General features: G+C 42.4%; 1 protein-coding gene across 2 annotated transcripts in view; it reads left to right on the top strand.

Moving 5' to 3' along the window:
* The first annotated feature begins 865 nt into the window (after positions 1 to 865).
* Positions 866 to 25,389, top strand: part of PTPN1 (protein tyrosine phosphatase non-receptor type 1) — a 61,800-nt gene continuing 37,276 nt past the window's right edge. Inside the window, exon 1 of one of the 2 annotated variants that reach the window (XM_019726094.3) lies at positions 866 to 1,093. In XM_019726094.3, the coding sequence (XP_019581653.1) occupies positions 1,031 to 1,093 (63 nt within the window). In that variant the 5' untranslated portion in view covers positions 866 to 1,030. The remainder of the gene's footprint in view (positions 1,094 to 25,389) is intronic. The other variant, XM_074317887.2, reaches the window with a different exon arrangement.

The following is a 25,389-nucleotide window of genomic DNA, read 5'->3' as shown; positions in this document are numbered from 1 at the left end:
AATGCCAAGCACAGTGCCTGCCACAAGTACTCCAGGAATTAATTCAACCAGTGATACCAGCAGCTGCTCTGGGCAGGTTTGGGATGCGAACAGGGAACAGATGATTCCGTCCTCTAGGATCTCTGACCTCATGCAGTTCACAACTCCATATAGTGTGCCAGGCCAGAGCTGAGTGGTTTAAAGTAGAACCCGCAGTAAGACAACCTGACCAGCTTTTCTCATACGTCCTTCCAGGACCATTGGTTGTGTACAATTAAACGGGTTTGCCTGTGAAAAGTACAAATTCTTGGTATCCAAATCCTTTGGAGGTGGACCCCAAGCCATTCATTCCTGCAGCATCTGAAATCAGAGACCCCAAACAGAAATCTTGCGTTTCCGTACAAGGACAGTACAGAGAGTAGGGGGCCTTTCCCGGCAGCCTGGTGAATCCTAAGTTTTAGGAAAAATGGGCGGACCTGTGGCCAGAGCAGGGAGGCAGGATATGGAGCATGCTTCCTCCACCCATACACCAGCTTGGTGCACTGAGGCCAGGGCCCTGGCACTGCAGGAAAGATACATGACTATGTCAATGCCACCCTGTGACTTTATAGGTCTCCTCGAAGTCTGAACTCCAGATCCAGGGGACCCTTGCAAACCCACGCGCCGTGGGCGTGGCTCCGGGGTCGCCCAGGCAACGGCCGCACGCCACGCCCAAGTTCGGAGTCCCGGTCGGGAGGGGAGCGTGCGGGGTAAGATGTCTCGCGGGGCTTAGGCCACTTCCCCCAGCACCTCCCCTGGCTCCGCCCCGCGGAAGTACTGGCCGACATTCTCGACTGCTGATTGGCCCTCCCCTTTGCAGGGCGGAGCCCGCGGCAGCGCTGTGCGTACTTCCGGCTCCGAGTTGACATGAAGAAGCAGCGGCAGCTAGGGCGGCGGTAGCGGCGGGAGTCGAGGCTTGCAGCGGGACTCCCGGCTGAGAGCGCGACGCGGCCTAGAGCGGCAGACGGCGCAGTGGGCGGAGGAGGAGGCGCAGCAGCCGCCCTGGCCCGTCATGGAGATGGAAAAGGAGTTCGAGCAGATCGACAAGGCCGGGAACTGGGCAGCCATTTACCAGGTGCGGGAGCACCCCGGAGCGCGGCAGGCCCTTCGCTTAGGCCGCGTGAACCTTCCCCTCAGACCCCCGGGCTCCGTTCTCCCTCTGGGTCCCGCCCTTCGCCGCGGCCCTGCTGCTTGAGGGCTCGATCCAACGGCGGCAGAGGCCGGCCCCCTCTTTGTCCCACGGGTGGGCCTTCGCCTTTCCCGGACCTCGCAGTCCCCTTTGATCCCCCACTTACCTCATATCCTCTAGCCCGGGTGACCTCTCAAGCCCGGAGGCCGCAGGTCTCTGCTCTCGGCGCGAATCCCTCGCACCTCGACCCCGCCCCCCTGCCTCTCCACTCTTTGTCTCTTGGGGTTGATAGAACACCCCCCCTACTTCCTTTTCTAGACTGGACCACCTCAGACTCTCTTCCTTTGTCTCCCTAGGGGAAAGGGTTACTCCCCCCCTCCTTCACACTTCCTTTCCCCTCGTCTCAGTGTGCGACGAGAGTCCCAAGGATGACAGTCCCCTTTCCCCTTCCTGTTCATTCATTTAGTGGGTGTGAATTGGCGTGCTTATTCCGTGCTAGGCGCGGCGTAGGCGCTGGAGGTAGTGTTTGCTCAACGAGACAGACACGACCCTGTCCCTCGTGGGGCTGCGAGTCGAATAGGGCGGTCAGACACATAGGCAGACAATTTCAGACAGTGACAGTGCTGTGAAGAAAACAAAACATCCGAACGGGTAGAGCGTGACTGAATGGAAGGTGGGCTACGTACCCTCGAGGAAGGGGATCTGGGCAGATGTGGCACAGGAAGGGACATTTGCTCTCTGAGCTACAGGAGGAGCAGCACAAGCCATGGAAGCCTCAGGCTAAAGAGCTTTCCAATCAGAAGGCCTGAGGTACCCACTTCACTGGGGCCAAAATATTACTCTTTCAGGCAGAGAACAGGGAAGCGTAACGTTTTTGGTTTTTTTTTAACCTTCTCTAAAATAGCATCTTTCCCCAATGCGCATCTTATCCTTTGGTCATGGCTGAGATGATCGGGTCTTCCCAGCCCTCATCTTCTGGTGGGTTATGATGGTTCCTAAAGGAAAGTTGGGAAGGTAGCGTTTCTCACGTACTATCTCTAAAACATCAGATTAAAATCAGGAAGCCGTCTGCTTTCACAGGCAGCGAAATCCTCTAAAGAAAATATGTGCTCCTGATTAAATGTCATTGCGGGGGTTGTGAGGATTAACCAAAACCACACTGAGTATTTTAAATAAACGATGTACAGAATAGAGAGATTTTGTTACTTGTGTCACGGGGAGAAGGCAGTTTATTCTGTTTCCAGCTTATAGGCAGGCTCAAAAGGCAAATTGTGAGGTCCATCAGCTGGTAGTATTAAAATCTATTTTGAGCTCCACTTAAAAAGGAAAAAAGCTTTAAGCAGTTCTTTGGTATGCTTGACTAACAAAAGCCTTTTTTTGGCAGGCTTGGTTTCATGTGGATTTGCATCAAGCTGATTTGACAGGATTCATTTTTCTTGGACTATAATGTATATTAGTTTCTGATAGAGTAATATTTATAACCACTTTAATCTTTATAAGTATGATTGATAAATATATAAAAATTTGTATTCCCTGTCCAGTCTTGAGTTAATTGAATGAATTCCACTAGTGACTTTGAGAATGTGTGGACAGATTTTCTACATCAAATTTAATGCAATAGAGTCTAAAGTGGCTCTAGATGAAAAAATTGTTGGTCTGAAATTGATGCTATATGGTGGAGCCAATTTCCCTGGGCCCTTGGTCTGAAATTGAAATGTTGGCTTCGATTATGACACACCCCATCACAAGTGGAGGTGGCCTCCGGCAGGCATTGGGGAAAATCTTTCACACCGAAACTGAGTTGGCAACAACAAATTCATGTTCTAAAAAGTTCTGCGTTTGATTTCTTACTGGTTTAGGCCAGGGCATGGAGCATACTGGTCTCCAATTAATTCCTCTCATTGTGCTTCCATTTGTCTACCTCATTCAAACCCCAAGAGTTAGTCAAGATTGTTGTATGTTGCGATTCCGCGGCTTCTAAATGGATTGCCGTGTTCCTGGAGGTGGTTTCTTTTGATCTTAGAGAGTTGTCTACTATGGGTCATACCATACTGATGTTTTTCTTTTCTAAAATTGAAATCAGAGGCTCTTCTTCTGTTTGAATCTAAAAGTGGCTCTGTATTGGGCAACTGTGGCATTTTTAAAAACGTGGAGTTCAGATGACCTTGAATCTAAAGTGGTAGATTTTCCAAAGTGTGTGTCAACTTACCAAAACCATTATTTTTCAGGAATTCAAAGAAATGTGTTTATGGTTGGGGGGAAAAATGTAAGTTAAAAAAAACAAAAAAACAATTTGTAACATGTCTAATGAGGGTAGCCTTATGCAAGGTCATTTTGAACTTGCTTAGTCTATTATGATTAAAAATATATAGAATTTTTGCTTCAAATTTTGCAAACAAGGCAGTGCGGTTACTTCTCATTATACTAAATTCTTTTCTAAAACAAAAAGACGCAAAAACTTGGAAACAATTTGGAAACGAACAAAAGGTGAAGTAGGCTTTTGAATGCTGGGGAATGTGATAGCTTAGAAAACAAGTGTCAGGCAAAGATTCTTAGCTCAATCTGGTAATGAGCATAACTGTGTTTTTAATTGTTAATGCTAATAAATAGCATAGCTATTAATACACATTTAGGTCTATAAAAAGTCAGCTTTGATAGCATAGTAGATGGCTCTACAAATTGTTCTCTATCATTTTAAACGATTGTATGTCTGGTTTGAAAAGTGGAAGTAATACTTAGTGAGCCTAGAATTTGAATTGGGCTTCCTGTCTAAAGAGGAGAGAACACAGATAGGGGAAAGGAATTGGTTTTTGGAGCTAGAATGAGAGAAGGGAGGGCTTCAATGAATGAAAAGAGCTGATAAGCTGCTTCCATCGTAGTTTAAGGTTTGGGTCAGGTGTTTTGCTTTTTCTCTCATTTCTAAATTCTTTGATTCCCTGACACTGTTCACTACTTTTCAGTGTGAATGATTTGATTATTTCAGATAAAGGAGGTTTCAATTGTAGCTCGTGACTTGAAGACAAGATTTATTCCATGTTAGAGGCAGGCTTTGTAAAATGGTCCACTCTTCCAATTGACATTTGTTTTTATAGCTGCTTTCATTATGAAATATGATCTAATGTCTGTCTAGGTTAAAACCAAGCTATAACAAATGTTCAAAAATCCTCACTGCTATATACAGCTTATATTGTTAGAATCCAAGAAGATGAATATTAAAATTTCCCAATGGTGTTTATTTAAATGCCATTCTCTTCAGAGAAAAACTGTTTTGTGAAGAGGAGACAGATCTATACACTATGACTCACCTCGGTTTAGAAAAAAGAAAAAGAAACGGAAATGACATGGAGAGACTGGGAAGTTCTAGTCATCTTGAGTGACCCATTAGATCTAAATGTTCTTGTTTGGCCTTGGTTTGAGTGGACTAAATTTAGGTGTCTGATCACTTTCGAAATGGTGTAAAGACCTTTGTAACTGTCTGGGTTCATAGTAAATTAACTAGGAGCACAAGGAGACATCGTGGAGGGAACTTTTTACTGTCGTTCCTTGTTTGACAGCACTGGCATATTTATAGGAATACTTTGGTACTTCTGGAAGTATGCAAGCACAGGTCAGCTCGGGATAATGGTAATGCAAATGGTTTTCAGTTGCCATTAACTGCCTTTGGGCTCCCCACTGCATTTGAGCATGACTAGCTCCCCCAAACCAGTACAAATGCCTGGTATTAAATAATGTCATTGAATGTGTACTGAATTTCATGATAGAAATGAATGAGAAATTTCCTGTAGGGGTTTTTTAGTCTATCAATTGCTGGAATACTAACTGAGCGCGTTTCCCCCTTCTCCCTTTTTCTTTTTTTAATGTATTGCCTGTTTTTTCATCTTCTAGACTGTAGAATCCTTTTGGCAATTTTTGTTCGATGATGTGCTTTTAATTGCAGGGACTTTCTTGAGCCTGCCTGAGCCCGTATGCGTTTTGTACACTGGTGTACCTCTCTACCGTGTCTGTGGGAATTTGTTCGTGGTAACAAACGAATACCCACAAATAGGCTGGGCATGTTTCTTTAGACTGCGCATGCTCAGGAAAATGGGAAGCCTAGTTGGGTCATTGTTTCCACGACAGTGTACGGTGGTACCAGTCGCCTGGTAGGCCTGTTTTGAGGACCCAGGCGTGCTGGGGACTTGGGGGTAGTTCTTGATTCCTTCTACCACATTGTGTTGATTGGTCCCCATAGCATGCTTTCTATCACCCCCGTGGTCTAGGTTCTCAGATTTTACCATAATATAGTACTACAGTCGTTTCTAGTTTCACACTGCAGACGTGAGTGAAACCACTTAGGGGTTAATATGGTCCCTCAGCAGTCTCTCCACATCTCCTCCTACCCCACCGTGTATATTCTTCACTTTGTCACTAGTAATTGTGTTACAAACAGCCCGATCCTGTCATCCTGTCGCTCCTCTGTATAACTCCGTCTGGTGCTTTCCTAATAGCTGGAAGGTCCAAACTCCTTGGCGCGGCAGCCAGGTTCCAGCCGTCCACGTGCCTTCTAGTCCAGCCACACTAGCAGGTGCAGTGCTCTCCAAACTCATCCTTCTCTTTCATTCTTCCATAGCTTGGCTCCACACTCCGTCCAGCCTGCCTTTGCCCCGCAAATGTGTGCCTCCTGGCACTAGGTCTTGGCCGTCTCACCTGTGCGTTTCCATACAGTTTCATACATGTCTCTTCTGAAGCCCTGCTCTCACGGGAGCTGTTTCTTTCTATCCGGGTCTCTCTCCTCCAGAGGCAGCTGGTCCATCTTTCTCATTCATCTTGATGTCCTGTGCACTTGGCACAAAGTAAGTACCTGACAGATGCTGGGATCGAATTGGTTATCAGCACTTCGCCAGGCCTTGACAGTATAAAGACAACAGGACACGGTTCCCAACTCCCATTCTGGGGGGCAAGAGTGATAGAAACATATAGATTAGCCCGCATCAGTACTCACAGCAGAGGTCAGTGACTCTTGGAGAAAACCCACATTGTGAGCCATGGCCTGAGGAGGCAGTTGAGTATTACCTGCTTGGGTACTTGGAAGAAAGGCTTGAATTCTTCCCCAGTAGAAGGTGATACCACCAGTTTGTTTCACAGGAGCTTTCATGGAACAAATTTATACTTGGCCTGAGGTGAATTTAATAGGAAGTTTGGAGATGATACATCTTTCTAAGAATTGTCGAATTACTGTCCTCGTCACTCTTGATTTGTTCTCACATGCCTTCTAGAAGGGCTTTGCATGTAGTTGGTTTGTAAAATGTTTTTCTGTTGTGGGATGTAAAATATGATTCTCCATAAAGTAACAACCCTACATAGTCTGTGATTTTTTTTTCAAAGTATAAACGGTGTAGGCTAACATTTTGGGCCTTTGATCAGATCACCTTGGGGGCCAAAAAGGTAATTTAGTTTAATCTTCTGCTTTTTCTCTGGTCTTAGCTCTAAAACTAACAACGCTTAGTGGGCCCCTTCCTTTTTTGGGCTTCAGTCCCTTTCTTTTTGGGAGAGTTAGCCTGGACTAACTGGTCACCAAGTTCATGTGCAATGGACGTCTTTACTGTGCTCACCAGGAGAATTGAATGTTCCCACAGTCGTCCTGATAAACAGGGCAGTGGGAAGTCAGTTTGGTCAGGTGTGTGGGTGGCAGGGTACAGGTAGGCTCAGAACTTCCTCAGAGCTTGGTGAGTGTAATTAAAGACTCAAAAGAATGGAATCTTTTTTCTTTCCCAAGAGGTATTAAACAGTTTTGATAAGTAGGGTTCATTTGATTTAGTAATGTGGGAAAATGAGTAGCCCTGACACATGAGTTATTTTTTCTCTTAAGTGGCAATTGGGTGGTTTTTCCTGTAAAAGATAGAGGAACTGATTCTTGAGAATTTACGAAAGATTCAACCCTCGCTAGGTGCACGGAGAGTAGCTGCCCTTTATGTTGTAATTTTTAAAAGAAACCTACATCTGGTCTAAACTTCATTTGAATAGTGTGATAGTTTACATATCTGCTGCGTTTGAGAAGAAAGTACCTAAGTCTCCAGCATTGTAGAAATAATGCTTTACTGTGTGTGGAAGTGGGTTTCATAGTTTACTAGCTGCTGCCCTCTCCTTTTTCTAGGCAGCTTTACATAATCATGAGTCTCTTACTGACAGTTTGTAAATATTGAATTCTGAAAATTGGAAAAAGGCCATTTCACGTGGCAGATTTTTTTTTTCCTTGAAATAAATAACCAAAGAAAAGTGTAGCCCCCCAAATCAGCTGATCGTTGGGATGTGGTACAAGTCACACACTGCAGACAAAATAATTACTGATAAATGATTTTCAGTCTTTTAAAAAAAATAACATGATTCATTTGTAGTTCTGAATGCTGTGACCCTACCAAGGTGTTTGTAAAGCTTTACGGATACACCTTGGTGCTTAGAATGGGTGCTTCGAGAAATTCTTTAGTATGGACTCACAAAGTAAACATGGCTTGTTAGCAAAGTGACATTTGAGGTCTGTATTTTCTTTGGAGAATATATGTATTTCCTACTACTCTTACTAATCTAGTACCGTGCCAGGAAATTCTAAATCCTTATTGAGGCTTAACCACCGTTGAAGGAAATCTTTGGGCCCAAGTGGTCTTGTGTCCTGGGATCCTTGTCTTACCACAGAGGTTTCTTCCCCAAGACTGAGTGAGACATGTTTTCTTCTACTGATGAAGAAGGAAAAGGCTTGGCTGTATTTGTGGCTTTTGTGGGTGAGCAACACCACTTGCAAAGATAAGATGAGCACAGCAAAACTAGGTTTCCAAAACTGTTTTTTAAAAATGTATTAGTGATTAGAGAAGGACAGCTCTTTTCCTTATCTCCATCACTCTGTTATGAAACGTCCCCTCTCTCCCTTTTTTCTTTCTTCGTGGATCTCGTATTGGTGCTTCTCTTCCTGTTGAAGAAGCTCGTTTAACAATTGCCATTTAAGTTCTAGCAAACAGCTTAGCTAGTTTTTATTCTGATGAGTGCTGATGAACTTGGAGGATTATATACACTTCTGTAAATTGCTTACAGGAAAGTGCACATCAAGTAATTATTCCACATAGTTGGAGCTCTCTTAGGAACATGGGCTTACTTAAAAACGTCTGTGCGTGAAATCAATTCTGAATATAACTTCACTCAAGAGAACAAATAGGCGAGCTGTATTTAGCATAATACAGTAAATTAGCTTTAGGGTCCCTGCTGGTTAAATATTTGTCACTGTTATATTTATCCCTTTTAGATTCTGTGCGGCCTCACTATTCAGGGCTTGGTTTGCTTCTGCAAAGACAAATGCAAAATATTTGTGTGGCTCACTGTTGCACAGAGAAAAGGGGCTTCTAAGGGAATAATCCAGTGGTCTTTGGGGGGAGAATATTTTGTTTTGTGTTTTTTTGTTGGCATAGTTTTGCTTTGTTGTTTTTAACCCTCCTTTGAACTGTATTTTAAGAGCATCTTCAGAGGTAAGAGCATTGTTCTCCTACCTGGACACCACCTGCCTATTGCCAGGGCCTGTAGGGTCGTCCTCGGAGGTGGGGTGAAGCAGAATGGTGCAAGATTAGGAAGTTGCACGTTGGGTTTACAGGCACAAAGCCAAATTTTCTGGAGCAACCCCCAGTACAGCAGGTGAGTGAGCCACACTGAAGGGCCAGCTGGTACCAGCTGGTACCATATCTAAGTATATTTAAATATTCCTCATGGCCTACTGACAGTTTTCTTGATAAACTCTAGGAATGTTAGCGTCATTAGGAATGTTTTATTTCATCTGTTGTCACCACAAATAACTACCCAGATCTGTTACTTTCCCTTATTTTCTTACCTGCTAATATGAATGCTTTTGAGAATTTGAGAGACAATATTTGAAGAGTCTCCAGTGGCAGTTGGTAGGTCCTGTATTCACCTTAAGCACTTATTTCCATCCTTTGTGAGCTTGAATTTCCCCCAGAAAACTTAAAAATATAGTTGTCATGCAGAGAGAATCACTCTAAAAGGAGTTGAACTTTTACAAACTAGTACCTTTTTTGCGTATTTGTCAACTAAAGTTCCTTTTGCAACTTGTTCCACTACATGATGACAACAAGCTTTTGTGTTTCCCAACAGACTTTTGTTTGTTAGAAGATGTTGCTTTTGAAATAATGGCTGTAGGACACGGAGGCAAGCTTTGGTTTGAAGTAGGAGTCTTGTGTGCTCAGCGCTGAAACACAGCTGGAGATGGGTGTGGTCCTGCATCTCAACTTTCCTATCTTCAGTTTGAGGAGGTGGTTACCATTCTAACCACTTAAGAACTGCATGGCACACACTGTTTTATTTGCAGGGCAAAACTTTGCTCTAATGGTTTCCTTTGTACTTGCCTTCAAATTAATAAAATAGTCTCTGGCAATGTTTACATGCCAGGTCCATTTTAGAAGGACGAAAGGATACAGCTAAAGTTAAAGGATTAAATTGGCATCACACCTTTAGTTTTGTAAATGCCTTTAGTGTTTGATTTTTTTAGGTTGATCATAAGGAAGTGATAAGTATGTTAGGTTATTTGTGGTTTGAGCTAATTTTAGTCTCTTACTCACAGCTTGCTTTATATCCTTTGACATTAAAACATGCTTTCTAGAAAGACAAATTTTTGAATGTAGGACACAATCTATATTCTACACTTGGCTACATTTCAAAAAATACTTCTCAGTACTTTGGAAGTTGGACAGTTTGAAGCATAGTAACATTATTTGAAAACCATTGAATCCATTGCTTAGTGACTCTCTACTTTCCCAGCAAATAAAATAGATTCTTTCATAGAAGCTTGGGACTCTTGTTCCAAGCCAGGGGCTAAGGGGCATAGTTGATATTAGCGGATTTAAAAAAAGATTCTGACCAACCTTGAGATGTATCAAAGCAAGGCTTTGATTGGCTGAAACCTTCCCCACCCGGTTCCTGCAGTTGACAGAGCCTTTGGCTCCTAAGGGTTGGAGGCAATTTGGTTACTGGTTTCACACAGAACAATTTTGTTTTAAAATTTTAGTCCCAAGCTTCCCTACTACCCTTAACCACCCTCCTTTAACGTACATGCCTCCAGGGACTTGTGAGGTCATGGCAGAGAGGACTGGTTTAGGTTCTCAGTCTGCCTTTGACTGTGTGGAACCCAGAAGAGTTGCATATAGGTAGGGCTGGGACACGTGGGGATTGGACCAGACAGCTGGACAGCATGACTCGACTGCCATTCTTTGACTACATGGTCACACGATGAGCCAGGAAAGTGGGGCAACCTTTTCGGAAAAAACGGGGCTTCGTGTCCTACTCAAGTTGAATTTGGTAGCCCTGTACGTTTTGTGATCCCCCTTATCTAAAAGTAGGACAGAACTTTAAAATTTAACTCAAAACTTTAACTCAAAACTTTAAAAATCTATTATTATATCCTTAAAAAATAATAAAATGCCCTGTGAAAGCATAAATCGGATTATTTTATAAAATTACCAAATGCCACATAGATGAATGTGGTTTCCTTTGAAATTTTTCTCATGTCTAAAGAAGAAGATTAGATTTTTGTCATTTTGGCCTAAAATCTCCCATTCAAGAGAGAAATGCACAGTCTGATCCACGTTCTACCCTCATTCTAATAAAACCCAGTAACAGCTAACATTTATTGAATTCTGTCATGTGCTCCAGGCACTGTGGAAAGTGCTTGCATGCAGTATCATTCATTATACACCATAAATTTGTCTTTAATAGCAGGAAATATTTTAGGAGGACAGTTAGGTGTCAGAGCCTGGTTGTTCTTTCTGCCTGAGGTCTCCCGTGTCCTGAAGCCAGCTTTACATGCTCGCCCTGATGTACAGCCACAGAGACAGGCAGAAACTGTGCTAAGCTCTCCCGTTTATTAGGACAAAGGAAGGAATCGTTTGTAGATTTTGATCTTTGCCCAGTTTTCTGACCTCTTCCCTAAATGTCACAGATTGGCCACCCACAGTCATATTTTGCTTGGTCCACACAGTGTTTTAAGAGAAAAGGAGTTTAAATTTTGGCCATTGTTTATAAATCAGGAGACATTGCATACAAATCTGGATTTCTGGTTTCTCTTAAAAACCTGAAAACCTGGGCCCACCTTGGCCATGGTCTGCCGAGCTGCTGGGGGCACTGGTCCTGCTGGGCAGACGTGTTCTTCAGGGGCAGGTCATGCCGTCCTCAGCTCCGTGGCAGGTCACGCCGTCCTCACTTCTGTGTAGTACCCAGCCCTTGGACGCACTTGAGTTTGCAGCCTGTAATCCAGGCTTGTTTTTTTCGTGGCGTTTGATTTTAATGTTAGAGTTAAGATAACTTTAAAAAGATGTTTAGCCTTGTGAGTAGTTGGTGTATTTTCATTAGATAAGGTCAAAGCAAGGGAAGACTAGCTAGAGTTGAAGGTTTGGTGAAGGGATGAAAATGCCCGAGAGAGGGTGCTTGACGTGGAAATCCAGGATAAAATCTTTCACCAGATGCTTCTTCCCTTCTTTCCCTCCTTCTTTGTCTTTTTGTGCTTAGCCCCGTTCTGCTATTTTGAGGAAGTTGAAAGCTGCCACCATTTTTTTTCCACCTTGGGCAACTGAGTGTGACTGTATTTTTGTCCCATGTTCGGTTATTTCCACAAACTATTTTTGGTGACTAACTTGGAAATTGAATTGGGTCGTCCCTATGGGAATGGATATAAAAGAATGACTTAACCAACTGTGCCTGCACTGAGACGTCTAAGAAGTAGTGTTTTTAATGACCGGCTTGATGATTAGGGATGATAGCATTTGTCATGTGTCTGAGCTCATGATTAGGTTGTTCTCTACCTTATCCTCTATCAAGAGATGAAATACACGATAGCCGTGGTAAAAATAAAATATAGAGGTTACAAAGAATGTGGGTTATTAAAAGTCCATTCCTGTTTAGCAACAGAAGTACATACTGTGTTATAGGACGTGCTTTGTCTTTGATCCTTCTTGAACACCTATTGTTCTATAGACGTATGTTGTCTGTGACAAATTAGAACAAGCAATAGGTAAGGAAGATTCTTTACCACTATAAAACAGTCCAGATCTTTGGTCTAAGTTTTGTCCTTTTCCCCCCAAAGCTGAGTCCTGAAGGCAAAACCAGCTCAGTGTTCTAGCATTCCTGAACCGCTTTCTATTTTTTTTGTATGTATGAAATTAAAATCAGTAACTGATGACCAGCTTCTGTGTGAAGCTTTTCACCCATCATTTCCTCTTCTATTCTAGATTGTAAGCTCCTTGCAGGCGGAGTCCAAGTACATGAGCAGCTACTAGGAGCCAGGCTCTGCGCTAAGTAGTGACAAGTGCTGAGCAAGATTTCGTCCTTGTCCTTACTGGTCTAGTCCGCAAAGGGGCTGAATAGAGGCCTTCCCAGCCATCCTAGGGCTAAGCACTCCAGTAGCCCTCGGCCCAGGTGTTGTGGGAACCACTCAGGAAGAGGTGGCTGATTGGGATGAGGAGCTGGTAGGTAAAGATAGTCTATGAAAGTAATAACTAAGTGAAGATTCCAAGGGCAAGCAGGTCTGAGCCCTAGATCTTCTGGGCCCCTAATCTGGGGCTTGCTCCTCCTGGCCCTTCTGTGTTCGTATAAGTGTAATGTTCCTTAAACTTGAAAACGTAGGAGCGTATTGAATTTTTTTCGTCTTCGGTCTTAACCCTCCTCCTTCCATCCCCTCTCTCCCCCCAATTCATAAGTATTATCCCTCTCAGTATACATGTTTCTCCTCCCTTCTTTTCAATTTCTCCTACCATGACTTCTCACCTTGACTGTGATAATGGCCCCCAAAGCCTTCTAATAGGGTGACAGAGTGGAGGTTACCCTGTGGCGTTGACCTCACACCACCGTGTAGTGAAGTCATCTCTCTAAGAGTCTCTTCTCCAGGAGGATGTCTGTGCCCTCGTCAGCCTTACAGTCCTAGAGCAGCAGCCGCAGGGCTGTGCTAGCGGCTCCTACAGTATTCACTGCAGTGAACTGATAATTTCTGTGTGGAGAGTTCTATTTTTCTTAGCCAAGTATGTATACAGATACTGTGTTATAAAAAAAAAAAGCAGAACTATATTTCCATATGCAAAATATTTTTTTAAAGAACCTTTAAGCCTGACTCACTAAGAATAAATTGAAAATATGTGGCCAGGCCCCTGATTTGCAGCTGACACTATGAGAATAAAGGTCTCATTTATTCATTGTGACTTTTAAAGATATTTTTAACGATATTGGTTGGTGTATCCCATTATGTGGTCTGTTTATCAGCAGTTCTGGTAACACAGATGTCCTTGTTTGAGTGATTCTTTCCAGTCAAGTAAGTACCTTGTAAAATAATTTAACTTTACTGATAATCTACTTTTAAAGGCTAAGTGAAGTGATAGGCTTTAATTTTTAGGCATTTTAACATTTTGGGTATGAGTATAAATTCGACGACTTTATGATTACTTCCATTTAAACACAAAATTACCACCTTGAAAATTCTGGATAATTTACTGATTGTTGCCTGTTTCCCATTCACACATTTACTAAACTCTTTCCTTGCCATATAGAAGCAGTTAGGATTAGATATCTGCAAACCAGTTGTGAAAATGTCTTCCCTGTTTTCCTTCTAATTTTAGCTGTGAAAATGATGTATAGAAGTAATCCTGGATTCGATTTTTTAAAAAATAATTGCCAATTACTAGTCATTAAAGATTTGAAAAGGGGAGAGTTTTCCAATGAATGACAAAATAGAATAAAAGAAGCTTTAACTATTGTCCTTTTAATGGTGGGGGGATGTTTAAGTGTGGGGGTTTTTCCTCCTACTTTCATATTGGAGTCATTTACGTGTCACTGAGTAGATACCATAGAAGACACACAGCACAAGTAGCTATGTGGAGTAGAAAAACAGTAGTTCACCAACCTCTCAACAGAATCACTAAAACATAGCCATTAAATAGCCAAAATATTGCAGGGGGGAAGCAATTGTTTTTACGACGGGGTGAGTAAGAAAGAGTTATTAAAAGGCATCTTTTACAGAAGTCCAAACTCTAGATAAGATCCCCAGTTCATTGATTGTGCTTTGTCTTCAGATTTGCTGAGGAAAGTGAAAACACTTAGGTTTGGGTTTTCTCCTGCATCCAGATTTCCAGCTCTCCTCCCTGACTCTGAGTGCTCATTTCCCACCTTACGGAGCTAAGACCATGGCCAGTCACTTGAAACACTGCACTTGTCCAGCACAACTAGCCCTTTGCCCATCTTCTTGCCATCAGCATGCTCGACCAGCTCTAGCTCTGGACCAGGCCAGCCAGCTGCCTGGGCCCAGCCTCCTAAGTACTAGGGGAGAAAATCTCCCAGTTTTGCAGATTGGTCACTAGGAATCCAGTGTTTAATCTCTGATCTGTCTTCCTCAATCCTGGCCATCAGATCTAAAGAGTACCTGCCAACCTTTTTATCTTATTATTCTCACAAGGAAAAAGGAGACTTTGTTCCTGTCTAAGGCAGCCCTTATGTCTGTGCCCTTGACACCGTCCCTGCTCACCTGCCAAGGCATAAAATCACAGTTTAGAGACTTTTAGGTATGTATTCTTAGCCCTCCGTCTCTGTTACCAGTTTACGTGGACCCTTTAAACATTCTCAGACTTCCACCAGCTGCAGCTCTCCCTGCAGCCCCTGCTGAACAGTTTCCTTCTCCAGTTGCGATGGAAATAAATGGGTCACGGCGTCCCTGTTCACCTCCCAGTCACTTCTTGTCCAGGGAAGTTAGGCTCCACCCTGCCAACCCACTGCAAGAATTCTTAGCTTCCTTATTGCTAATCCAGTGGCTAGTTTGCGTCCTTATCATAGCACCATTTAACATGGTTGACCTCTGCTTCTTGAATGTTCTCTAATCTCAGTTTTTATAACTCTCTTTTCCCCATTTTCTTCCTTTTGTGTCTTTCTCCAGTCTTGGTCTTCTTCTCTGTTCTTATACTGGGGGAGTTCCTCCAGGGTCTCCCCATGCTGCCGCTGCTTTCATGTGACACTCTGTTCTTCCTCAGCGTCTCCTTTATTCACCCAGGAGGTAGGAATGGCCCTTGGATTCAGGCATGCACATACCTGCACTCTGGTACAATTGTTACTGTAGTTTCTGAAATGGTAATGCTCTCTGTTTCTCACAGAGCCTTTGCATATACTGTTTCCTCTGCCTGGAACAGTCTACCTCGCTAATTCTTGTTCTTACAGTCATATCTTAGACATCCTTTTTGAGGATGCTTTTTCTGATCTCCTCTTCCCCTGGGTCCAAGGGAGGTGCCTCTTTAAGTCCTCCCATGGCCCTTGTAGTTCCCCCTTTCATAGGACTTTGTGTGATTATACTGTAATTATATCCATTGTTCTCTAATTACCTGTTTACTTACCTATTGTCAAGTAACCTGTCAAGTCTTAGAAGGGGCAGGACTGCTTTGTTTCAGTCATTTGTACCTCTTAGTACCAAGTATAGTTCCTGGCATATAGAAAGGACCTAGTAAGTAGTTCCTGGATGAAGAGATCAGCTATGCTATTTGGAAGGTTCACGAACTGGAAATTGATGGATAGGGAGGCTTTGAGTCTGTGGTATTGTGTGAACCATGTATTAATGACTCACCATCAATTTAGCACATCTGTTTTCTCTAGTACCCTTTATCTTAATTTTCTCTATGTGGCATACCTCCCCAGTGAGATTAGAATTCCCTTCTGAGAAAGAACCATGTGGAATCCTTGGTGTCGCCCTCGTGGTGCGTTGCATGTGGTGAGGGTTGATTTCAGTGGGCCTAATCCCAGATACAATTTGTTTTTTAATGGAACTTAAGTCTCATCTGTAATCTGTCTTTATCTTCCTCAACTCGCCCTGCCTCTGTGCCACGCACACCATGCCGCTATGGAGGGACCATGTCCCTGTGGTTTCTTAGCGTGCTGGCCAAGTCGGGGAGACGTCAGTGGTATCAGAGTCTTTCTTGTTCAAACTTCATACGTTTGGTAGCTGGGACTGACCGATGCTGACAGGAAATAGGGGCATTTCTTAAAAGCCAGACAGCTGTCAACTTGCAGGAAGCAAAGCTCTTGTTAACATATGATTTTGTGGTTGATTTGGTGGTCCTCCCTAAAAGTGAAGAACCAGACCAGGGGAGGAGCGGTGCTTGGGCTCTAATGTTAGATCCTTTTTCCTAACTTGCCTTTAGAGTTTCATTTGTTTGGAATTTCCTGAGATTTCGATCTTGCCAGAAAGTTGACAGCCAAAAAAAAAAAAATTGGGGCAGGTGAAGCATTTGCGTCTGAAACGAAACCATTGTTTTTGTGTTTAACTTTTCTCCTAACATATTATCCTTGGTTCAGCCCTGAAGATTATTCTATTATTTGTGTATTTCAACTTTTCCTTCGTCTTCTGTATCATATGAAATGGATGGTATTTGAATGGAGACGAGGAGGAGAGGAATAAAAATAAATGTAAAAGCCTTGTTCTTGCCTAGGCAAGCTTGGTTGGCTTTATATCTTGGAGCAGAATGACATGTCTAGTCTGGTGAAGAAGGGATACTTAGGGTTGGTTTGGCTTCTTACTGTATTCAATTTTTTTTAATTTTTTTTTTTTAGGTTTGTCTTTTAAATGGGTTGGTCTTTTATATGAATGTAATCGAATTTAGAATAAAAGCACTGAGTTTCTTAATTTGCAGAGCACTTTTCTGCAAAGACAAGCCATTGTGGTAAATGACTTGGGGCAAGGATTGTTCTTCCAAAGACCTGAAACCCAGTGTGATTCAGTGTCACAGAGGACCTGTGACCAGAAGGGAGTCCTTTTCTTCCCGTTCCAGCCAGCGTCCTTTCCTCCGGATGTGCTACTTTCCTGAACTCCACAACTGCCTTTCATCAGGGTAACTGAGTTTAAACGGAATAAACGGTCAGTGAGAGCCGTGGTTCTGAATCCTCAGTATTATGTACTGTACTGAGATTTTTTTAAACATAAAAATGCCTTTTGACAAGATTGAAGGTCAGAGGTAGAGCAGTTGAGAACAAAGTAGAAATAAAGCTTTAAAGACAGGGTTGTCGGCGGGGGTCTTGGAAGACCTGTGGGAGATGCGTGGGAAGCCGTGAGCATCTGTGTTCCAGTGTGCAGGCTTCAGGGGGACCTATTTGGTCCCCGTGTTGTGGTCTGTGCATTACGGGGTCCCCACCACAATCATACGCTTCGTCTCGTTTCTCTCCTTCTTGCTTCCCCTCCTCAGCACCCTCTCCCCCCATGGCTACCACAGCCACCACGAGCAATTACCCACATGCTGGGTCTTGGGGCTACTTCCCTATAAGGATATGGGGCGTGTGGTGTTGGCTATCGACGTGGTAACCAGACTGTGGGTTCTCTCTCTGTGTACCTCATGACATGTGACAGACTGCAAACTAGCCATAAACTGCTGCTTCTGCTGTCCAATCTGGACTTCCTTCTGCCTCTCTGGAATGGTGTGTCTGTAATCTCCGAAGGCCAGCTCAGAGGATGGATGACAGAGGCGTATGGTGAAGCAGGCTGCGAGAGATGTTAAGAACCGCCGGAAAACGAGCTCCAAGAGCCTGTGAAATAGACAGGGTCATCTTGTGGCAAACTTTGTGCTCAGGAATTTTGTGCTTGTTCTCTTCTTTTTTTTTACTATCCCCATATAGTCCTTTGAAATCCATAGGCTTTGGGCAAACGCCATGGCTAGTTTTATGTGTCATGGAATACCCGGCTCATGAGGCTCAAAGATTATTACTACCCTGAGTGTTCCCTTACATCTGATCTGGCTCAGTTCACAGGAACTATGTCAAGATGGACTTTTCTGACTGGCATGGAGTCAAAATGGTAGCCAAGCATGAAAGCACAGGCAGTCCCTAGCGCACAAATGGGTCTTCTTCAGAAGTTGGCAAGTTGGTTGCCTGGGAGTCTGACTGTTTTTCTGTAGAATCAGTGTTGTGAATGGTGGTTAAGTTCCAAGCTCACCCATGGCACATATTTAATACGCAGGACACCTGAAGTATTCCTATTAAGATAATCTGAAATTTCCCCGTAGAATCACTATACACAATAATGATTCCTACGTATAATATTTAATGTTACATATAATAGTGATTTTATGAATAAGAACCATCCTGGGTTCTCCCGGGGTGGGGTGTGTGGGTGTGTGGAGGGGTGTGAGTGTGTATTACCACCATGCAACCCTGGCACTGGGCGTGGTTTTGCTCTTCACCTCCAAGTAGGTCTGGCCTGCCGTGGACTGGAGGATAGGATGGATTCCAGGATGCTGGGGGGTGGATTAGAGCCGTGAGGAATATGATTTAGCTGCGGTTCCTGGGGCTGGAGCGCAGGAACAGTGAGCGCCCAGGGACGCTGCTTGGGCCTGGCTATCTCTTCATTACCTGCTTTTGCTTTCTTCTCTAACATTGGCCTGTTTTTTGCTTGGTTTGCTTTTGATCAGGGTTTTTGCCTCTTGTCTGCAACTGAATATTATCGTATCAGAGTCTTCTGTTTTTGAGTATGTAGTCTTTTAGAGGTTTTCTAAATGAAATGTTGTGGCAGAGTTATCACATGTTCATTTTGCTGTAAGAATTATAGAATCCCAGATGACTACTCTTTATAAACTGTGCATGGATTTCAATCTCATTCTTTTGTATTGCATATCACATGGTGAAAAGTAACAGCTTTTACAATTAATACTGCCTGCCTCGATTATATTTATTTAAGATTAGTTTTCAGGTAAGACCTTTTCATAACAGTACATGAAACTGTACAGTGGGCTTCCTACTTAAACCCTCTAAAACTGCCGCCTGTGGTGCTTCAGAGTCCGAGATGTCTTCTGCCAGGAGACTGGATAGACCTTGGGGTCGGTCATCTCGGTTTCTTATGGCTCGATTCATGCTTCACGTGCTACAAAGGACTAGCAACGTAAGGCAGTCAGAGCACACGGGACCTAGGAGAGTGTCTGAATGGTGCCACAGGGCCTGGCTCTGGCAGCATTGTGAAAAAACGATTTGTCTCTGGGGCTCTCATCTCCAAAAATATCACATCCCCCTCAATAGGCACTCACCCTGTACCCCATTTTTGTCCTCAGCCAAACACTACCGAGATGCTAGCGCACTGGGCTGTTCGCTGATGAAGTCTGTTGCCTGGGGTGTTTGCATTTAGCAGCTGGTGTTTTTATACCAGCTTGTGGAGAGCTGCTGAGCTGGAGGCTCCCTGCTTGTTCATATACGGTGGTTTGTCCCTGATTTGACAGCTGCTCTTTCACTTCTGAGCAGAAAGGGACACCCATGCACACCCACACCCACCCAGAAAGAAAGGCTTGATGCACCACTTTTGAAAGGTTCAGTCTGACATCATTGTAACCAAGAAGATGGGTCAGGTGGGGCTGGAGGTGGAACATGGCTGTTCCTCAGAACTACAGATCGGTCCACAAGTGCATTCTGATACAGTGTGGTGGAAGCTCCTGGCATTATTTTTCCCTTAACAATTATGATCACAGAAGGTGGAGGGGTGGTCTCACCATAGAAGCTGTCGTATGAAACAGCACTTGATGCTTTTAACAAATTTCACTCAAATAAGACTTTAGATTTGTCTTTGTAATTTACTGGCAGTCCTTCTGAAAAATAATTATTTTTGCCAGAAAATCACTGAAGCACGTAAGCCATTTTTTTTACCTCTGCAAAAATGCTACATTTTTAAAAAATATATCAGAAATTAGTTACCCATAAAACTTTTCTTTTTCCATAAAATAGATTTCTTGTAGACTTTTCCATACTTTTGTTTAGAGGATGTACTTTGTAATGTAGAGTGCGATTTATCTTGTCTTGTAAGCTTGATTTTTTTTTAACCACTAAGCATTTTTTTCTGTATTAAGAAATCATTGAGTAATTATAGAATCAGTGGACACTTATGTTTACAAGTTAACATAAGTATCTGTTCTGAGTTGCACTAACTCAAAACCTAAGGTAACCCTCCGCTCTTTACCCTACATCTGGTTAATCGAGTGCCTCTTCCTCCGACTTGATTCTTGAAACCTGCATCTGAATCTCTTCCATCTCCTTCCCCTTGCCTTGGTTCAGGCCTCCCTCCGCTCTGGTCTTTTACCGTCACCTTCAGCCCAGCCCCTTCATTTCCATCCTGTCATTGATTGGATGAGAAATGAAGTCACTGTCCTACTTGAAAATTTCAATGCCTCTGCATTGCGGAGAGTACCGCGTCCAGATTCCTTGGCGGCACTAACACAGGTGCTTAAAACAGGTCTGGATAAAGGTGTTCCCCCAGTCCTCCAGGCCCAGCCCTCCTGGCTAGCCCCCCACCACACACACACCTTCACCATACACTGCAGTCTCAGCCCTTGCTGGTGCTGTGTCTTCTGCCCGCAGAGCCAGCACCAGTCACCCTCCTTTCAGCTCACAGTCCCTGCCTCAGTACAGCACACGCCTCTCACACTAAGCTAACTTTTCTATTGAATTCCCCTCCCCCACGCCTGTTTTTTTTTTTTTTTTTTTTTTTTTTTTTTTTTTTTTTTTGGTACGTCCACCTGAGGAATCCATCTGCCTAGGGTAGAATGTAGGGTTTGGTTACAGATGGCCACTAGAAAGATTATAGTTTCTGACATGCCAGGTAGCATTTTTTTGCAGCATGCTATTTATTCCTTCTGAACATTTAATACCATTTTCTATGAATTAATATTCTATTGCTTCTATATTACTTTCTTCTAAGCTAGAATGGGAACCCTCTGGTACCGTGTACCTGGCCTCGCATCACCTTCTAGAATCATATCATATACACACTTAACCTTCCTTAGTTAAACTGTATCTGCTGCCTTGACCCCCACAAGAAAAAAGAAATTCCTTGAAATACCACATTGTTCTGTCAGACCACAGCTTGATATCCTCTGTAGAGAAAGGGAGGCTACAGTTAAAAGAAACAAAAGAGGTTAAGACCTGGGCTTTAAAAATATCTAAGGCTTCAATCCTGACAATTTAAGGTATTCTTTCCAAGGTTAATTTTAATTATATGCAATCTTGCCTCCTCGCTAACTACAGAACTGCCATGTAAGATGGGGTACCTCTGGAAATCCTTCAGAAATGTTTATGGAATTAAAGAAACCGTGTGAAGGACTCGGCATTTGAGACCAATCCACCTAACAATTATTCTGGAACAGCAGAGTCCTAATTTTCCCTGTAATCCATTATGACGGCCATCTATAAAGTCATATAAATTATGTCAGCACTTAATTCATTAAAACTTGATTGGGTGACTGTAGTTGTCGGCCAGTGTGCTGGGCACTGACACATTCAGGGGTGCCCACGTGGTCTCTTACGGTCACGGGAGGGACACAACATGAAACCGTCACACAAATGATTCGTTGTCATTGGGGAGGAAGTGCTGTGAAGAAAAATAAAAGGTGCAGTGAGGGTGTTGAGCTGGTTTGAACGTCCCTGGCTGCTTGAGCGAGGCCTAAAGGTTAGGGGGGGCCAGCCATGAAGTGAGAAGTTGGCTTAGCAGTTTTCAAGAACATGGAGAGGGGTGCGTGGGGAGCATTGGTTTCCAGAATACATCACCTCCTGAGATAATGATGGCCAGCAGTTACTTATTCACTAGTAGCAAGTAGTTCTTCTTGGTTTATCCAGTATTTAAAAATGAAGAATTTATCATACACTGGAATCCCATGATTTGTTGAACAGTCCTAAAATCACTTTACTCATATTCTTTGAGAGTTTATAAAATATGTTTAAATGTCCAAAATCTTGATTATATTCTTTCTCCCCTTAAGAATTCTTATTTTTCTAATCTTACAGTGTATTGTATTGTATTAGAAAGTGATGTGTTCACTGTGGAAAACAAAATTTTTCTTTTTCCTATCACTACACAATACAAGTACTATAAACATTTGTTTATATTCTGCCAGTCATATTTTTAATTGAAATTTTCAGAGATAATTGTAGATTCCTGTGCAATTGTGAAAAATACAGAGATCCCATGTACAGTTCCCTGCCGCCTCCCGCCTTGGTAACATGCAAAACTGTGGTGTCTCACAAGCAGGATAGCAACACAGTTGGCCCATGTTAATTGAGATTTCCTCGGTTTTTCTGATACGTGTTTGTGTGTGCATTATTTGTTTTCCATAGACTGTTGTATTAGTAATACTGTTTTTGATGGGATTTAGGTCTAGTTTTTTTTCCCTCGAAAAGCATCCCCTCCCCTAATCATACATCCTTCTCATGCCCGTATGTGTTTTCTCTAAGCCTGTTTAAGAAAATAGCTATTTATAGGAGAAATAAATAGATTGAAAATAGAATTGTGAATCTGAATGTACTTTACCAGCCTAATGAGTGGTATAGACTGTTTAGCCAGTTTATAGTTTCTGAGCTGGCTGCCTAAAGATCCATTTAGTGCCATTTAAAATGGACTGAAGTGTCAACAAAGTCTGAAAAGGCTGTACAGTGATACAAATGTCAAGCTGCCTGTCGTTTAAGCAGAGTAATTAGAAGACTAAGCATACAGGGAGGTACCAGAACAAAAGAGGCTTTGAGATCTTTGCTTTAATCTTGAGTGAATATTCTTCTCAGATGGTAATAGATTGTCTGACTATCCACTGATCCCCTTCTGTGGGACAAATAACCAGAAAGATACTCACTACCCTAGTTGGTACATATGTGGTCAGTTGATTTTCAGTGGTCATATGACTTTCACATGTGGTCTGGTTTTCAGTGTTGCTTGAGTTTTCTAAATGAAGATATTACCTTTATAATGAGAAAATACCCCCAATTTTCCATTTTGGGGTATAAAAAGGAAAGAAACACTAAAAATATGAAAAGTAAAAAGGGAAGTTATTTAGAGTAACTATGTTCAGAAAGCATGAAGCGAGCAGGAGAGAAGCCAAAATGATGGATGCTGGCTGTCCGTCAAGTTGCACGAGCTAGCTAACAGCACATCGACCGCTTGTCGGCTGGAAAAAATGTAAAAGCAGGAGATAACTGCCAAGGGACTCTATCCAAGCTGATGGAAAGGACCTGAGAAGAAAAACTAGCTAGATGTGATTGTCAGCTTAGATTCTGGGTTGTGAGAAAAGGGAGCTCTTTCTGTCCAGTATAGGCTCTCAGTGGAGCTGGGTCTCTCCTTAAATGAAAAATAACTGTTGAGTTCTAGCTGGCTTTACACAATGGCTCTTAATAACATAAGAATAGAAGGAAGCTACTTAAACAGGAGAACGTGTCTAACCAGTTAAAATGCTGAGGTTATTTTTAACAACCCAGCTTTTATTGAACATGGTTTTGGAGGTTCTAGATAAAGTAACAAGATAAGAAAATTAAATTATTGCTAAACTATTGGGAGTGACAGATTTATTCTCTTTGCCAAGGTGATTGATACACATAGAAAACCCAGTGAAAAAACAACATCAGCAAATAAAGGTAGGTTAGATGGCTGAATAACAAAATGATACAGAATTATGTGCATAACGTGAGCCTATCTATGTAAAAACAAGCAGTAAGAATTCATTATTTATGTATGCATGTGTTTGGAGGAAAGTTTGAAAGAATAGACACCACTAAACTGTTAACATTGGTTAAGTGTTTTTCATTATATCTTTGCATTCTATACATTGGACACATTATCTTTATAATTTTTGAGGAGAAACTTGATAAATGATTAAGTGTTTTGGCACTTAGGAACGGTTAGGAATGTTTGTATTTGCTAATGGTTACTTCTTTACTAACATCTTTACGACATACCCTTACGTCAGTTTTCAGCTCTATCTGTGATTCCCTGCCGACATGCACGGCGTAAGGACATTTCGGGCAGCGGTGGCCTGCATAGCCGAGTGTACGCCGTAGGCCCCGTGTGCAGGAGCCTATCCCACCTAGGCTCGTGAAAGCGCACGCTGTGATGGTTGCACAACCAACGACTCATATCTCAGCATGGATCCGGTTGTTAAGTGGTGCACGACTTGTGATTGTTGATTCTCCTTCCCTTCCCTCTCCCCCGGCATCTGATGGGAAGTATGCACAGTGATACCTGAGTAGTCTCCGTTTATCTCTATCAAACCGATCGGCCAGATTATTCTACTTTTCAGAAACCCTTCCTGTTCCACCTCCCACACGCCCTTTTGATAGTTGTACATGGCTACATGGCATAGTAAACCGTCTCCCTTACAAGCGTCCTTTGTCTTACACCGCCTCGTAAATAAATAGTCATGCTCACTCTTGAGGTCTTTCCCACATCTAGTCATTGCGTTTGCCTGACACTCATTCCCTACTATATTCCTCAGGCAGGGCTTATGGGAACAATATTCTGTAAACGTTAGTGCGCGTTTATAGTGTTATTCTATATTCAATATTCTATATTATTCAATATTATCCAATATTCTATAAACTGTTAAGTGCACGTTCATAACAGTTTGTCTGCAGCCTTTACATTAGAAGGCCACTTTGTCTATGTAGAAAAACCTTTGGGTCATAGTTTCTTGCCTTAAATAATTTAAATATGTTATCCCATTGTCTTCTGGTATAAAGCATTGCTCTCGCGGTTTGACAATTGAATTATCTTTTCCTTCATAAGTGCTTGGTCTTTTTGCTTAGATCCCCAGTGGATTTTTTTTTAAACCTTTTATTTCAAACTCTAATCATTTATTATGTTTCTTCTTTTACCTTGCTTTGATGTCCTTCAGGGACTCAGCTTGTTATGTGTATGTTTGATCTTCTGTGCCTATGATGTGTTTCTTTTGTTTTTCTCAAAAAATTTAAAACCTTCATTTAATTAGAAAATAAATGAAAAATTATTAAATATACTTTCAAACAATTTTTAAATATAATTTCATGTTAAAGAAAAATTATAGTAATAGTACAAGAAACCTATTTCTGTTTATTTCTTTCTGAATTTTTTAAAAACTCCTGTTGTGTTTTTTTAAAGCATTAAATGTGTTTATTTGCTTTCATGTTTCTCCTTGTTTTGTCTTTGTTTCTGAAAATATTTTTTTCCTTTCTTTTGTGACTTCTTTCATCTCTCTTTTTAAATCTTTCTTTTTTGCAGTTCCCTTGTTTCTTGATTTCTCATTCTCATTTATGATGTTCTTCCATAGCTCCTACCATTTTCTTTGTTTCTTTTAGCTTGTTGGATTTGCGTTCATCGATTATAGGCATCTTTCTAGCTTGCTATTATTTTCTGTAGGGATATTATTTTGTCCCTTACTCTCTTTAATATGACGACACTCTATGGAATTCAACTGCCCCTTGTCTGCTCATTTTTA

The sequence above is a fragment of the Rhinolophus sinicus genome, chromosome 13, assembly GCF_057876585.1.
Source record: "Rhinolophus sinicus isolate RSI-liver-muscle chromosome 13, RSI-T2T, whole genome shotgun sequence".
Lineage (NCBI taxonomy): Eukaryota > Metazoa > Chordata > Mammalia > Chiroptera > Rhinolophidae > Rhinolophus > Rhinolophus sinicus.
Note: the sequence above shows the minus strand (reverse complement) of the source record. Positions and strands in the feature narration are given on the sequence as shown.